We start from the raw sequence: 18,302 nt of genomic DNA, 5'->3' as shown, positions 1-18,302 counted from the left end.
GGTCACCGCGCCCCACCCAGTTTGTTTACATTCTCTGTGAGCTTCGTAAGTACTGCGTCTCTCCATTATGGTTGGTAGATAAGACACATAGGCAACATTTAGGCAACTTTATTCCAAAACTTTTCGCCTACACAGTAGGCTTCTTCAGTCAAGTACAGAAAGTAGGCAGGAGCAGTAGAGTTGTGAAGATGATGTAATCAGTCCATTACCCTTGAAGTCATAGATTTGAGGTTGTCAGTCCCTCAGCCTGGAGAAGTTCTGTTCCAAAGTCTGGAACATTATGTCTGGAAACTTTCCAAAATTTCAAGCGTTTTAAAGTTATTTCCTGTTTTATATATACAGTGGACCCCCGCATAACGATCACCTCCGAATGCGACCAATTATGTAAGTGTATTTATGTAAGTGCGCTTGTACGTGTATGTTTGGGGGTCTGAAATGGACTAATCTACTTCACAATATTCCTTATGGGAATAAATTCGGTCAGTACTGGCACCTGAACATACTTCTGGAGTGAAAAAATATCGTTAACCGGGGGTCCACTGTACAGTGGAACCCCGGGTTTCGTACTTAGTCTGTTCCAGAAGGTCGGTCTAAATCCGAAACATACAAAAACCGAAGTAATATTTCCCATAAGAAATAATGTTAATGCAATTAATCCAGACACCCAAAAATAAATAAATAAATAAATAAATAAAATAATATATATATATATATGTATATATATATATATATATATATATATATATATATATATATATATATATATATATATATATATATATATATATATATATATATATATATATTTAATATATATATATATATATATATATATATATATATATATACACACATACACAGTGGACCCCCGCTTAACGATCACCTCCTAATGTAACCAATTATGTAAGTGTATTTATATAAGTGCATTTGTACGTGTATGTTTGGGGGTCTGAAATGGACTAATCTACTTCACAATATTCCTTATGGAAACAAATTCGGTCAGTACTGGCACCTGAACATACTTCTGGAATGAAAAAATATCGTTAATCGGGGGTCCACTGTATATATATATACATATACATATATAATAATTTTTAAATTTTCTTGGGTAGAATAGTTTGTTGGTGAGTTGTGCAAAGGACCTGTCCAGTTGGGCCGGTGCGCATCAGGTGTTTAACCGTTGTGGCCAGACCCCTTATATAGCTTCCTTGGATGCTTTACTTTCATAGTTCCTTGATAATGTGAGTAGTCACGAAAGCGCTTGGAATTTCTCTATTCTTTCAGAGTGGTGGTTTTGCATGCATGCATGCGCATATATGTATGTATACATCCTGGCAAGCTCGGCTAAATGTATGCCACTTTCATATTTTTCTACAATCTCTTTCTTGAATTCTATCGTGTTTTTCACCTTCTTTACCAAAGGCTGGCACTAGGAGCTTTCTTTGGGCCCATGGTGGCTTGTTTTGCAGTCACAGTCAATAAACAAGCACAAAAATTGCAAAATGTTTCAGATAAATTCTCACTCAACCAATGACAGAGCCAGACTGAGACATGTATGCATGAGCATGGCAGCATCCTGGGCAGGCAGATGTGCCTGATATGCACAATTTCTGGATGGAGATATGAAATCCAGACCAAAAATTTTCCCCAAAAAAGTGTTCAAAATCCAAATTGTACAATATTCAGACCGAAGATTGAGACACTTATGCAGCATATGGGAATCTTTATTCAGGAAACGTTTCGTCACACAGTGGCTTCATCAGTCCAATACAAAGAGGAAGGCGTAAGGAGAGGAGGAGTATGAGGTAATCAGTCCCTCAGCCTGGAGTCGATGCATTCAGTCCAAGATTGATTGATGGGGGCAGTAAAGCAACAGCAAAGAACTACAGACCAATAGCACTAACATCCCATATCATAAAAATCTTTGAAAGGGTCCTAAGAAGCAAGATCACCACCCATCTAGAAACCCATCAGTTACACAACCCAGGGCAACATGGGTTTAGAACAGGTCGCTCCTGTCTGTCTCAACTATTGGATCACTACGACAAGGTCCTAAATGCACTAGAAGACAAAAAGAATGCAGATGTAATATATACAGACTTTGCAAAAGCCTTCGACAAGTGTGACCATGGGGTAATAGCACACAAAATGCGTGCTAAAGGAATAACAGGAAAAGTCGGTCAATGGATCTATAATTTCCTCACTAACAGAACACAGAGAGTAGTCGTCAACAGAGTAAAGTCCGAGGCAGCTACGGTGAAAAGCTCTGTTCCACAAGGCACAGTACTCGCTCCCATCTTGTTCCTCATCCTCATATCCGACATAGACAAGGATGTCAGCCACAGCACCGTGTCTTCCTTTGCAGATGACACCCGAATCTGCATGACAGTGTCTTCCATTGCAGACACTGCAAAGCTCCAGGCGGACATCAACCAAATCTTTCAGTGGGCTGCAGAAAACAATATGAAGTTCAACGATGAGAAATTTCAATTACTCAGATATGGTAAACACGAGGAAATTAAATCTTCATCAGAGTACAAAACAAATTCTGGCCACAAAATAGAGCGAAACACCAACGTCAAAGACCTGGGAGTGATCATGTCGGAGGATCTCACCTTCAAGGACCATAACATTGTATCAATCGCATCTGCTAGAAAAATGACAGGATGGATAATGAGAACCTTCAAAACTAGGGAGGCCAAGCCCATGATGACACTCTTCAGGCCACTTGTTCTATCTAGGCTGGAATATTGCTGCACACTAACAGCACCTTTCAAGGCAGGTGAAATTGCTGACCTAGAAAATGTACAGAGAACCTTCACGGCATGCATAACGGAGATAAAACACCTCAATTACTGGGAGCGCTTGAGGTTCCTAAACCTGTATTCCCTGGAACGCAGGCGGGAGAGATACATGATTATATACACCTGGAAAATCCTAGAGGGACTAGTACCGAACTTGCACACGAAAATCACTCACTACGAAAGCAAAAGACTTGACAGACGATGCAACATCCCCCCAATGAAAAGCAGGGGTGTTACTAGCACGTTAAGAGACCATACAATAAGTGTCAGGGGCCTGAGACTGTTCAACTGCCTCCCAGCATACATAAGGGGGATTACCAACAGACCCCTGGCAGTCTTCAAGCTGGCACTGGACAAGCACCTAAAGTCGGTTCCTGACCAGCCGGGCTGTGGCTCGTACGTTGGTTTGCGTGCAGCCAGCAGCAACAGCCTGGTTGATCAGGCTCTGATCCACCAGGAGGCCTGGTCACAGACCGGGCCGCGGGGGCGTTGACCCCCGGAACTCTCTCCAGGTAAACCATAACCCCCAAGTCCTTTTCACATTCTGTATGGCTAAGTTCTACATTATTTAACTTATAAGTGCTAGGGTTATGGACATTCCCGAGCTTCAGAACCTTGCATTTATCTACACTGAACTGCATCTGTCACTTTTCTGACCAAGTATTGAGTTTGTCTAAATTCCCTGATATCTACGTTGAATCAATTATCCTACCTAGTTTTGTGTCATCGGCAAATCTGCTCATTTCACTAGTAATTCCCTTATCAAGATCACTGATATATATTATAAGCAACAACAGGCCCAAGACTGATCCCTGTGGAATGCCGCTTGTTACAGATCCCCACTCAGATTTAACCCCATTTATGCACTCTCTCTGCTTCCTGTCTGTGAGCCATGACTCAATCCATGAGAGCACTTTTCCCTCCAATGCCATGAGCTGCCACTTTCTTTAACGGTCTCTGGTGTGGTACTCTATCAAAAGCCTTACTAAAATCTAAATAAACAATATGTATCAAATTCTTTATCGTGATCAACAGCCTCAAAAGCTTTACTGAAGAAAGTTAATAAATTAGTTAGACAAGAACGGCCTCTCGTGAATCCATGCTGAGTATCATTAATCATATTATGCTTATCCAAATGGCTTCTTATAATCTCAGCTATAACTGACTCTAGTAATTTGCTTACAACTGAGGTCAGGCTTATTGTCCCCTGCTTTAAAAATAGGAATTACATTAGCCATCTTGCACATATCAGACACTACACCTGTTTGAAGAGATAAATTAAAAATATTAGTTAATGGTTCAGAGTTCCATTTTGCATTCCTTAAGAACCCTTGAAAAAAGCTCATCAGGACCCGGTGATTTATTGTTTCAGTCGGTCTACTTGTTTCATAACCATTTCACTAGTGTCTATGATGTTACATAATTTATTTTCTTCAGGCTCACTATAAAAATTAATTACTGGGATATTGTTAGTGTCTTCCTGTGTAAAAATTGAGAGAAAATAATTATTTAAAATTGAGCACATTTCATTCTCTTTGTCAGTAAGATGCCTCAAATTATTTTTAAGGGGACCCATCTTATCCCTAACTTTTGTTCTATAAACCTGGAAAAAACTTTTGGGGTTGGTTTTCGAATCCCTAGCAACTTTAATTTCGTACTCCCGTTTAGCTTTTCTTATCCCCTTTTTAACGTCTCTCTTAATGTCAATATACTGATTCATAAGATGACCCTCACCTCTTTTGATATGCCTATAAATTCCTTTCTTCTGCCCTAAAAGATATTTGAGTCTATTATTCATCCATTTTGGGCCATTTCTATTCCATCTAATTTCCTTATATGGGATAAATGTCCTTTGGGCAGCATGTATTAAGAAAGCTGTCATATTGATAGCTCTCTTCATTACCCCATTCCACAGATAAGTGTTCTCTAAGCGCATTGTAACCTTCTAAATGAAAATCTGGGACCATTACTGAATTATCCCTACTATCATACTTCCATTCAATGCTAAAGGTAATTGATTTGTGATTGCTTGTGCCGAGTTCCTCTGTAATTTCTAAATTATTAACAAGGGTTTCCTTGTTTGCCAAAACCAAGTCAAGCAGGTTATTTCTCCTTGTAGGCTCTGTCACAAACTGCTTCAAAAAACATCCTGAACTACTTCTAAAAAGTCATTAGATTCTAAATTCCCAGTCAAGAAATTTCAATCAATATGGCTAAAGTTAAAGTCTCTTAGAATTACTACATTATCTTGCCTAGTGGCCTTAACAATTTCCTCCCATAGTAGTCTCCCTTGGTCCCTATCTAAGTTTGGGGGATGGTATATCACTCCTAAAATTAATTTTTCATGCCCCTCTGAAAATTCTATCCAAACAGACTCTGTATGTGTTACTTCAGACTTAATACCCATTTTTATGAAACAGTTCAAGTGATCTCGGACATACAGTACCACCGCACCCCCCTTCCGGATACTTCTATCTACTTGGAACAATTTAAAACCCTGAATGTGACATTCTACAGGCATGTCTCGACTTTTGTAATTAAACCACGTCTCAGTTATGGCAAATACACCAATGTTACCTGCACTAGCAACTAATCTCAACTCGTACATCTTATTCCTAGCACTACGGCTATTAGCATAATGTACATTTAAAGACCCTCCATTTTCTTTACCCTTCCTGCTCATTTCTGTTTTTCCACTAAACCTATTACTGTCCTTGTCACCTAGTGCCACTGGCTTTCCAATACCCACCTCATTCTGCCTATAACTAGCTCCCCTAGAACTCATAATATTACTACACTGGGAGTTTACTGTTTTCCAGCCAAAACCCATACCAATAACTATTTCTAGTTTAAAGTCCTAACAGCTCCCTCCACTGCAGTTGCCAGTGCCCCCACCCCAAACCTAGATAAATGAACCCCATCCCTGGCATACATGTCATTTCTGCCATGGAAGAGGTCCCAGTTGTCAATGAATGTTACCGCATTTTCCTTACAGTATTTGTCCAGCCAGCAATTGACACCAATTGCCCTGGACAACCATTCATTTCCAACTGCTCTCCTTGGCAAAATACCACGTATGACAGGGTTCCCATCCTTCCTCCTAATTATCTCTATTGATGACTTATACCTGCTGATCAGGTCCTCTCTCCTATGTCTGCCAACATTGTTGCCTCCAGCACTGAGACAGATAATAGGATTTCTCCCATTACCTCTCATGATGTCATCCAGACGGCTAACAATATCCTTCATCCCAGCACCAGGAAAGCACACCTTCTGCCTCCTACTCCTATCCTTCAAGCAGAAGGCCCTATCCATGTACCTAACCTGGCTACCTCCAACAACAACAATTTTACCTTCCTTGACGTTGTTCGACATGATTTTCCCAGTAGTCGACTCACATTCATCAGGTAGCATGGAGAATGGGTTCGATGTTTCCACAACAGTTTCCTGGATCTTCATTGATTCTACCTCTCCATCCATCCTCTTGATCTTTAACTTTGTTCCATGGTTTCCAGCCACTGTCCAGGTTTCTTTCTTGGCTTGAGGATTCTCAACAGGAGGATTACTATGAATCTTCTTGTTTTCCTCAGTCAGTCGCTGTATCTCAAGCTTAGCCATCCTCAGTTCTTCCTTTAGCTGCTGGTAGAGTTGCTCAAGAGAGGACATCTTGTTCAGATTCACAGAGAGCACACAAGACACTTGGATAGCGTTTATTCTGTTAGTAGGCTGGATTTGTGAAAGACCTGCCAAGTATGGGCCAACAGGCCTGCTGCAGTGTTCCTCCTTTCTTATGTTATGTTGATGAGTGGAACAATCTGCCTAGTATGGTTATTGAGGCTGAAACCTTGGGTAGTTTCAAATTTGTGTTGGATAATTACATGAGTGAGAGGGGTTGAGTGGGATCTGCACATGAGTAAACAGAATCATCAAATCTTATTGCCTGGGTAGCATTGAAAATTGAGTTGGGCAAATATTCTGTTAGTGGGATGGAATGTGAAGGACCTGCCTAGTATGGGCCAACAGGCTTGCTGCAGTGTATTATTATTAGTATGTATGCATTATTTTATGAAAAAGAGGATAAATAAATATACAAGGTATGATGTAGCACGTAATGAAAGTAGTTTGTTAGATTATGTATTGGTGGATAAAAGGTTGATGGGTAGGCTCCAGGATGTACATGTTTATAGAGGGGCAACTGATATATCGGATCATTATTTAGTTGTAGCTACAGTTAGAGCAAGAGGAAGATGGGAAAAGAGGAAGGTGGCAACAACAAGTAAGAGGGAGGTGAAAGTGTATAAACTAAGGGAGGAGGAAGTTCGGGTGAGATATAAGCGACTATTGGCAGAAAGGTGGGCTAGTGCAAAGATGAGTAGTGGGGGGGTTGAAGAGGTTTGGAATAGTTTTAAAAATGCAGTATTAGAATGTGGGGCAGAAGTTTGTGGTTAAAGGAGGGTGGGGGCAGGAGGAAAGAGGAGTGACTGGTGGAATGATGAAGTACAGGATGTGATAAAAGAGAAAAAGGTAGCTTATGAGAGTTTTTTACAAAGCAGAAGTTATATAAGAAGAGCAGAGTATATGGACAGTAAAAGAAAGGTGAAGAGAGTGGTGAGAGAGTGCAAAAGGAGAGCAGATGATAGAGTGGGAGAGGCACTGTCAAGAAATATTAATGAAAATAAGAAAAAATTTTGGAGTGAGTTAAACAAGTTAAGAAAGCCTAGGGAAAGTATGGATTTGTCAGTTAAAAACAGAGTAGGGGAATTAGTAGATGGGGAAAGGGAGGTATTAAGTAGATGGCGAGAATATTTTGAGGAACTTTTAAATGTTGAGGAAGAAAGGGAGGCGGTAATTTCATGCACTGGCCAGGGAGGTATACCATCTTTTAGAAGTGAAGAAGAGCAGAATGTAAGTGTGGTGGAGGTACGTGAGGCATTACGTAGAATGAAAGGGGGTAAAGCAGCTGGAACTGATGGGATCATGACAGAAATGTTAAAAGCAAGGGGGGATATAGTGTTGGAGTGGTTGGTACTTTTGTTTAATAAATGTATGAAAGAGGGGAAGGTACCTAGGGATTGGCAGAGAGCATGTATAGTCCCTTTATATAAAGGGAAAGGGGACAAAAGAGATTGTAAAAATTATAGAGGAATAAGTTTACTGAGTATACCAGGAAAAGTATACGGTAGGGTTATAACTGAAAGAATTAGAGGTAAGACAGAATGTAGGATTGTGGATGAGCAGGGAGGCTTCAGAGTGGGTAGGGGATGTGTAGATCAAGTGTTTACATTGAAGCATATATGTGAACAGTATTTAGATAAAGGTAGGGAAGTTTTTATTGCATTTATGGATTTAGAAAAGGCATATGATAGAGTGGATAGAGGAGCAATGTGGCAGATGTTGCAAGTATATGGAATAGGTGGTAAGTTACTAAATGCTGTTAAGAGTTTTTATGAGGATAGTGAGGCTCAGGTTAGGGTGTGTAGAAGAGAGGGAGAATACTTCCCGGTAAAAGTAGGTCTTAGACAGGGATGTGTAATGTCACCATGGTTGTTTAATATATTTATAGATGGGGTTGTAAAAGAAGTAAATGCTAGGGTGTTCGGGAGAGGGGTGGGGTTAAATTATGGGGAATCAAATTCAAAATGGGAATTGACACAGTTACTTTTTGCTGATGATACTGTGCTTATGGGAGATTCTAAAGAAAAATTGCGAAGGTTAGTGGATGAGTTTGAGAATGTGTGTAAAGGTAGAAAGTTGAAAGTGAACATAGAAAAGAGTAAGGTGATGAGGGTATCAAATGATTTAGATAAAGAAAAATTGGATATCAAATTGGGGAGGAGGAGTATGGAAGAAGTGAATGTTTTCAGATACTTGGGAGTTGACGTGTCGGCGGATGGATTTATGAAGGATGAGGTTAATCATAGAACTGATGAGGGAAAAAAGGTGAGTGGTGCGCTGAGGTATATGTGGAGTCAAAAAACGTTATCTATGGAGGCAAAGAAGGGAATGTATGAAAGTATAGTAGTACCAACACTCTTATATGGATGTGAAGCTTGGGTGGTAAATGCAGCAGCGAGGAGACGGTTGGAGGCAGTGGAGATGTCCTGTCTAAGGGCAATGTGTGGTGTAAATATTATGCAGAAAATTCGGAGTATGGAAATTAGGAGAAGGTGTGGAGTTAATAAAAGCATTAGTCAGAGGGCAGAAGAGGGGTTGTTAAGGTGGTTTGGTCATTTAGAGAGAATGGATCAAAGTAGAATGACATGGAAAGCATATAAATCTATAAGGGAAGGAAGGAGGGGTAGGGGTCGTCCTCGAAATGGTTGGAAAGAGGGGGTAAAGGAGGTTTTGTGGGCGAGGGACTTGGACTTCCACAAGCGTGCATGAGCGTGTTAGATAGGAGTGAATGGAGACGAATGATACTTGGGACGTGACGATCTGTTGGAGTGTGAGCAGGGTAATATTTAGTGAAGGGATTCAGGGAAACCGGTTATTTTCATATAGTCAGACTTGAGTCCTGGAAATGGGAAGTACAATGCCTGCACTTTAAAGGAGGGGTTTTGGGATATTGGCAGTTTGGAGGGATATGTTATGTATATTTATACGTATATGCTTCTAAACTGTTGTATTCTGAGCACCTCTGCAAAAACAGTGATAATGTGTGAGTGTGGTGAAAGTGTTGAATGATGATGAAAGTATTTTCTTTTTGGGGATTTTCTTTCTTTTTTGGGTCACCCTGCCTCGATGGGAGATGGCCGACTTGTTGAAAAAAAAAAAAAAAAAAATAATAATTATTATTATTATTATTATTATTATTATTATTATTATTAATTTAGGGAAGTGGAGCACAGATCAAGAGCCCCTCACCAAGGAACCTCCCTTGAGGGGAAAGTTCGCATCCTGAAATTTCGTTCATACCCAGAAGCAAAAAATCGATCGAGTGACTGTTCGTATCCTGAAAAATTCGCATGGTGGGGCATTTGTAAGCAGAGGTTCCACTGTATGTCATTACATATGCGAGTAGTGGTAGTGGTGGCAGCGACAAAGTGGCCATTGTTGTTGTTGGGGTGTATAGGGCCACCACAGTGGCCATTCCGGCTTCTGACTACATACCTTCCCATGCTTTTATTATAACAGAAAACAGAGTGCTTGTAAGGCAAACTCCATTAGATCACTACATCTATATTATAATTATTATAGTAAAGTGGACCCCCGGTTCGTAATGCTATCAGTATCCGATAAATCCTGTAACCGATGCATTATATCGCCAAAAATTTGCCTCGGTTCCCGTTACAAAACCCGGTATGCGATATGATTCATACTAGACGTGTCCACGTGTGGCCTGAACTGCCCCGTGTGTGCCAGTGTTTACAAGCCAGCCAGTGTGCGCGCATCTAAGGATACATTCGGTACATTCCATATTATCCATATTATCACTGTTTTTGGTGCTTGTTTCTGCAAAATAAGTCACCATGGGCCCCAAGAAAGCTTCTAGTGCCAACCCTTCGAGGCCAAGGGTGCTAATGACTATTGAAATGAAGAAAGAGATAATTGCAAAGTACGAAAGTGGAGTGCATGTGTCGGAGCTGGTCAGGTTGTATAGTAAACCCCAATCAACCATCTCTACTATAGTGAGCAGGAAAACGGCAATCAAGGAAGCTGTTCTTGCAAAAGGTGCAATTGTGATTATGAAACAGCGACCACAAGTGTTAGAAAATGTTGAGAGACTGTTATTGGTGTAGATAAATGAAAAACAGATAGCAGGAGATAGCATCTCTCAAGCGATCATTTGTGAAAAGGCTAGGCAGTTGCATGACGATTTGATAAAGAAATTGCCTGCAACTAGTGGTGATGTGAGTGAATTTAAGGCCAGCAAAGGTTGGTTTAAAAGATTTAAGAATTGTAGTGGCATACATAGTGTGATTAGGCATGGTGAGGCTGCCAGTTCAGACCACAAAGCGGCTGAAAAATATGTGCATGAATTCAAGGAGTACATAGAGGCTGAAGGATTGAAACCTGAACAAGTGTTTAATTGTGACGAAACAGGCCTGTTTTGGAAAAAATTGCCAAGCAGGACCTACATTACTCAGGAGGAAAAGTAACCTCAAGTCCTAATGGAGGGGGATTCCCCTTCTAAACAATAGGTTCAACACTCTCCCCTCCTCCCATCCCATCAATCATCACCAGATCTTCATTAAAGGTAAGTGTCAATTATTCTATTGTTATTGTTGTTATTGTAATAATTCTATTGCATTAAACTTAATATTTCATTTGGTAAAAGGTTTTTTTTTCATACTTTTGGGTGTCTTGCACGGATTAATTTGATTTCCATTATTTCTTATGGGGAAAATTGATTCGCTTTCCGATAATTTTGGTTTACAATGAGCTCTCAGGAACGGATTAATATCGTGAACTGGGGGTCCACTGTATTACGTATTATATTATTATTATTATTACATATATTATACGTATTACAGTGTATTACTATTATTATTAGGTATTATTACAGTGGAACCTCAAATTTTGAACATATTGCTTATTGAGCTCTTCGAAAATCGACCGCTTTTTTTGAACCAACTTTGTCCCTGTAATAAAGTTGGTAGAATTACCGACAATATGTAAAGTAAAAGGACACAAGTGCAGCTAATGTGACATTTTATTGTGGCAACGTTTCGCTCTCCAGGAGCTTTATCAAACCATTACAAACAATACATGGACACAGAGGGTATATATAGGCTCAGAGTGAGGTGCAATACTAGTGAGGTACCATTTCGATGTTCACTAGTGGTGGTAGTAGTAGTAGTGACAAAAGTAATACAATATGGTAGAGCAATTAATTCGTACATGAGAAAAATAGCTTTTATATCCTTTTTCACATGTACGAATTAATTGCTCTACCATATTGTATTACTTTTGTCACTACTACTACTACCACCACCACTAGTGAACATCGATATGGTACCTCACTAGTATTGCACCTCACTCTGAGCCTATATATACCCTCTGTGTCCATGTATTGTTTGTAATGGTTTGATAAAGCTCCTGGAGAGCGAAACGTTGCCACAATAAAATGTCACATTAGTTGCACTTGTGTCCTTTTACTTTACACAACTTTGTCCCTATTATCGAACTCGCCCGTATTTTTGAACCGCCGGGTACTAGACCTGTCCACCAGCCCGCTCTGTCCGCGTCCCTGCGCAGGCGCCGTGAGCCAGTCTGGCTTTGTTGATGCTTGAGTGAACACTAACCTGTGCTCTCATTCAAACATTTTGCGATTAATTCATTGTGTTTAGTGCTTGTGGGACTGTGAAATAAGCTACCATGGGCCCAAAGAAACTTGATAGTGGTACCCCTGTGGTAAAGAAAGTGAGAAACACCATAGGTGTGAAGAAGGAAATAATACAGAAATATGAGTGGTGTGAAACTTGTTGAGATTGCCAGGATGTATGGAAAAAACAAGTTGACCATCGCTTCTATCCTGGCAAAGAATGAACAAATCAAGGAAGCTGATGTTGTGAAAGGTGTTAATATGCTAACCAAAAAAGACCACAGACAATCGATCAGGTTGAGAAGTTGTTGCTGAAGTGAATCAAGGATAGTGTTTCAGAGATGATTATTTGTGAAAAGTTCAGTAACAAAACCATGTCCCATTTTAGGGAAATCTTAAAGAGGCACCAGAAACAGAGGACTGTGGACAGTTATTTTGTGAGACCGGGGCCCAGTGACTCTCAAGCTGGTCCTAGTGGCATTAAAAGACAGAGAAGGGAAGTAACCCCAAACACTAACCCCAACTCCCTCTCTTCCAGATGCCATCACCAATCTTCAATAAATGTAAGTAAAAATGTTATTTTATATGTTATTTAAATTGATTAATACATAATTGTACACTATATTTGTTGTGTGTATGTAAAACTATAATTAATCTCTATAAAATGTATTTTTTTTTTTGTGAATATTTTTGGGTTTCTGGAACGGATTAATTGTATTTCCATTATTTCTTACGGGAAATATTGCTAAGCTTTTCAAACTTTTCGAATTTAGAACTAGCTCCTGGAATGGATTAAGTTAGAAATTTGAGGTTCCAATGTATTATTAATTAGTACATACATATTCTTATAATAATACTCTTGCTTACCATTTGGAATTTTTATTCACACAAAAAATAGAAGAATACTGTTACACAGCCTACTGCATTATTGTAATACAGCCTCTTCTCACTTAGCGGTACACTCGTTTGCCAGCGACTTGGACTTATGATGGGCTCTCTGACCAGTATGCATACCAAAATAATGTATATTAAAGCTGATTTCCTCTATTCTGTTTATTACAATATACAGTACACTACTGTATAAATATTTAAAAATATTCCAGAAATGTTATAAATAATGCAAAGGTGACATTAAAACAATATCAAAGATGAATGACACAAATCCACTACCATTATAGTATGCTCCTCACTTACCGATGAATTTGTTTACCGATGGGGTCTTAAGAATGGAACTCCATCATTAAGTGAGGAGAGGCTGTAATTGCATAAATAATGTCAACCCATTCGTGACTGCGTATGAGATTGGCCAGGTGGACTTGTATTGGATGGTGACGTCATTTGTTTACTCTTGAACATCGCCAAAGAATCAAACATTTCCACTACTTTGAGCTCAATTTCAAGGTATTTTTCATTGTGAAAGCAATCAAAATCATATCTATTTCTGTAATATAACCTCCATTCTATCAAATTAAACAAAAAAAAATAAGAATACAACTAATGGCTGAGAAGTGAACTCCGTTATTTATGGTCCGATTTCTTTCAATTTTGGTGTACGTTAAGAAGCAACTTTCCATCATACATAGCCCAAGTTTCAATAAGATAGTCCAACAAACAACTGAGATCCAATTTCCTAGATCAAGAGCAAGAGTCCCTCACCAGCATCAAGGAACCTCCATTGAGGCTCGCTGGCATCTTGAAATTTCGCTTGCATCTGAAAGCAAAAAACTGACCAAGTGACTGCTCATATCTTGAAAAACTTGCACATTGGGGCACTGGTAAGCAGAGGTTCCACTGTATTTCTAGACAATAGTAAATGACCAAGGCAGGTGAAAATATTCACCTGTCAGTGTGTTTGTGACTATTTGAGTACAATTTCAGTACCTAATATTAGTGTCAGAACAAAGATTGGCTATGAAATCACAAGAACTACTATAAATTGTAATTATCACTACATAAAAATTATATAAAATAACATAAAAAGGAGGTGAGCATCCAGAACCAACTTCGCGGTTTTATATCTCGGTAAGTACTGGTCCTAATTTTTTTTGGTGTTGTTACACACAGAAAATTGCCCTCTTTTAATTAAAAAAAAAAAATTCAAAATATTTGAAGCACTGGGTGAGAGAATGTAGATCTATGTTTCGACAGTTAATGGGATAGCCCTTTCAGGATTTCCGACATACTAGTATGGCTTACACGCCAGGGTTTTTGACGTACTAGTACGCCTAAATTCTAGCACCCTCAAATCTAGTGAGAGAAAGCTGGTAGGCCTACATATGAAAGAATGGATCTATGTGGTCAGTGTGCGCAGTATAAAAAAAATTCTGCAGCACACAGTGCATAATGAGAAAAAAAAAACTTTGACAGTGTTTTTGGTTTAAAACAGCGACTTTGCACTGTATTTTCGTATGGTATTTATGATGGTATTCTAGTTTTCCTGGTCTCATTTTATAGAATGGAAGACATAATACAGAAATTGAGACGATTTTGATTGGTTTTACAATGAAAAGTACCTTGAAATTGAGCTCAAAGTAGCAGAAATCTTCGATTTTTGCCGAAGTTCAAAAGTAAACAAATCATGCTATGCATCCAATACATGTCAACTGGTGAGTCTAATATTCTTTCACAAGTGCGCTGATATTATTTATATCATTTCTACACTAATGCAGTAGTCTGCATAACAGTAAATCTTCTATTTTTTGTGAGAATAAAATTTCAAAGTGGAAAGCAAAAGAATGTAAGAGGGGCGTGGGGACATGACTAATGGACAGAGGAAATGTTATTTTAGTTCCAGAAATGCCTTTCTTGTTTATTCTGGACCCTATTTGGAAATTGGCATCTTTTGAAATTTGTGTGAAATTGCCAAATTGCTAAATTACTGGATAATTGAAATCGGTAAATGGGTGGTTTCTTGTACTCATCGATAGAAAAAATAGAGTTCTAGTGAAATAGTTATGATTTTTGTCGACTAGTACATTGGAATTGGCCGAAAATAGGGCTCAAAGTGGGCGAAATTGCCGATGCGTAAACATTGTCGAGACCGCTAACTTTGCAAGAACATAATTCCGTAAGTTTTCCATCAAATTTCATACTTTTGGTGTCATTATGATCGGGAAAAGATTCTCCATCTTTTCACAAGAAAAAATATTTTTTTTTTTTTTTTGAAAATTTGGCGACCCTGAGAACAATTCTGGGAGAGGGCCTGTTGACCCTGAAAGGGTTAAGTAGATTTTTCATCTAAGACAGAAAAGGCAGGCTGGATGCTTTTCTATAAAGACTGTTCCTTCAACTGTAATTTTCAGTGGAAAAAATTGTCTTGGGTAAAAATCTAAGCTAATTTCATGATGGATAAAAACATAAGTGTAGCTCAGTGGTAAGAGCATTCTGTTGACAACTGCAAGAACCCAGATTCACTTCCTTACACCTGCTGTTCCTGGGAAGGAATGGTATAAAATAACTACATAGTGGATAAAGACAGTTGAAATACAGCAGGGCCCCACTTTACAGCATTTCAATATACGGCGTTCCGCTAATACGGACATTTCAAATTAAAACTTGCTATATGGCTCCCCTCACCTGCCTTTCTAATACGATCACAGCGCCTCACCCAGTTTGTTTACATTCTCCATGAGCACTTCTCTATTATGTCTGGAAACTTTCCAAAATTTCAAGTGTTTTAAGGTTACTGAATATTTTATATGTACTCTCATAATTATACTATGTGTACCTATACCTAAATATACATACTGTGCTGGCGTGCAGGTACACATTAAAATTACTAAGTCTCTCTCTACTCTTGAAGATTCCATATTAATAAACAATAGTAATAATAATAATAATAATAATAATCTCTTGGGTGCCTTGGGCACATTAAATGTTGTATATTACACTAATATAGACATTTCCATATAGCAGCATATGTGTAGAGAACCTAGGATAACCCAAAAAAGTCAAACAAAGTGACTTATTGGTGACATGGAAAACCTTTTACACTGCCACTCACCTCTCACACATTCATATTAATATTTTAAGGTAAGTAACAAGTGTACTGTGTGTGTGTATTTTACTTTTAATTGTAATTTTTAATGCCTAGTTCTATTGATAACTTAATATATGTTAGTGTAAACTTATTTAGCATTTATATGCATTTCCTCTTTATGGCAGTAGCCTGGAACCTAACCTGCAGTATAAGTGGGGTCCTACTGCATAGTATAATACAGTTCTTTATTACCAATGACTCACAAAACCGTAACAACACAATTACGGTACAGGTGGGGACTGAACTCACGGCGAGTGAGTCATAAAACTCCAGACTGACCCATTAGCCACTGGCTAAAGCGTTGGTCTGGAGTTTTACGACTCACTTGCCATGAGGTCAATTCCCACCTGTACCATGGTTTCTTTATTACCAATGTTTTGTCCACACAGTGGGCTTTATCAAGTCACAAACAGACTTGATAAATTCGACTGTGGGCAAAACATTGTCAATAAAGGATTGCATTGTACTACATTAATGTCTTTATCCACCTGCTGTTCCTATTTCCCTAAACGTAAATATATACATAGGAGCATCAGCTTGTCAATTTATTAACTGCGGTTCGTGCCCCCCTCCCCCCATCCATCCCTCTGTTTATTCATATACATACAAGTTAGTTAAGTGTTGTAAACCACATTCTAAGTGAAAGACCCTAAGAACCACATTGCAATTAAGCAACACCACATTACTTTCTTGGATTATCCTGGGTTATTAAACCTTTGGGGGGTCTATAATCTGAAATAATCTGAAAAAAAAAAAAAAAATTCACTGTTACAGGCACTACCATCATAAAACATAATCCCTTTCGATTTGTGTTGAATAAACTGGAGCGATTAAATGCAATTTGGGTATAAATGCAGCTATTATTCTCTTACCTGTGAACCATTGGGATCAATGGATGGTTGGTTAAGGAAACCTTTCTTAGGGTCACGTCTCCTGGTGGCACGGATGCAGATCATCCATACAAGAAGCACAATGAGTATCAGGAAGACAACAGCACCAGCAATGCCTCCAGCAATATATGTGAAGTCACTCTTAATCTGTCATTACAGAGTTAAATATAGTATTAAGTAAATATAATGGCATTCAGGTTTTTATTATGGGCTTCAGACAATTATCTCAGCAATAATAAAAAAAAGATATTTTCATAAGTTTTACAGTCCTCTGCATTACAATCAGAAGTTGAAACAGTCATACTGCATTATAGTAATCAAACATATCAGTAAAACTGTTTATTATAAGCCTACATCAATTCACTGTTGGATTAAGACCTTGTCAAAGTGCATTCACTACCCTCCTGTCGTGAGAACTTGTTTGGTACACCCTGAAAACATTAACATCAGGGTAATCTACACTTACCTGGCATTTGCTACCTGTGAAGGAACCAGAACAAACACAATAGGGTTCATCATCTTCATTCTTCTTACAAGCACCATTATTCTCACAATAGCCATCACACTTGTCTGAGTAAACAAAACACATTATTATTAACACTGTTGTTAGTAAATTTTGGTGTTCAATTCATTTTATTTTTTTTTTTTTATTATCACACCGGCCGATTCCCACCAAGGCAGGGTGGCCCGAAAAAGAAAAACTTTCACCATCATTCACTCCATCACTGTCTTGCCAGAAGGGTGCTTTACACTACAGTTTTTAAACTGCAACATTAACACCCCTCCTTCAGAGTGCAGGCACTGTACTTCCCATCTCCAGGACTCAAGTCCGGCCTGCCGGTTTCCCTGAATCCCTTCATAAATGTTACTTTGCTCACACTCCAACAGCACGTCAAGTATTAAAAACCATTTGTCTCCATTCACTCCTATCAAACACGCTCACGCATGCCTGCTGGAAGTCCAAGCCCCTCGCACACAAAACCTCCTTTACCCCCTCCCTCCAACCCTTCCTAGGCCGACCCCTACCCCGCCTTCCTTCCACTACAGACTGATACACTCTTGAAGTCATTCTGTTTCGCTCCATTCTCTCTACATGTCCGAACCACCTCAACAACCCTTCCTCAGCCCTCTGGACAACAGTTTTGGTAATCCCGCACCTCCTCCTAACTTCCAAACTACGAATTCTCTGCATTATATGTTCAATTCATCCATTCATAAAATGCAGGTAGCTGAACCAATATAATTTATTTGTAACTGACCATTTCTTTATTGGCAACTTGTCTCATTGTACTTATGATAATAAT

General features: G+C 38.9%; 1 protein-coding gene across 2 annotated transcripts in view; it reads right to left on the bottom strand.

Moving 5' to 3' along the window:
• The window catches only part of uif (sushi, von Willebrand factor type A, EGF and pentraxin domain-containing protein uif), a 452,196-nt gene that overhangs the window by 11,270 nt on the left and 422,624 nt on the right, over positions 1-18,302 (bottom strand). For both annotated transcript variants that reach the window (XM_053785483.2, XM_070088717.1), the window contains exons 27-28: positions 17,465-17,568; positions 16,981-17,145 (exon numbers count right to left, since the gene is read on the bottom strand). In XM_053785483.2, the coding sequence (XP_053641458.1) occupies positions 16,981-17,145; positions 17,465-17,568 (269 nt within the window). The remainder of the gene's footprint in view (positions 1-16,980; positions 17,146-17,464; positions 17,569-18,302) is intronic.

This window comes from Cherax quadricarinatus, chromosome 2 (assembly GCF_038502225.1).
Source record: "Cherax quadricarinatus isolate ZL_2023a chromosome 2, ASM3850222v1, whole genome shotgun sequence".
Classification (NCBI taxonomy): Eukaryota; Metazoa; Arthropoda; class Malacostraca; order Decapoda; family Parastacidae; genus Cherax; species Cherax quadricarinatus.
This window is presented reverse-complemented; position numbering and strand designations above follow the sequence as displayed.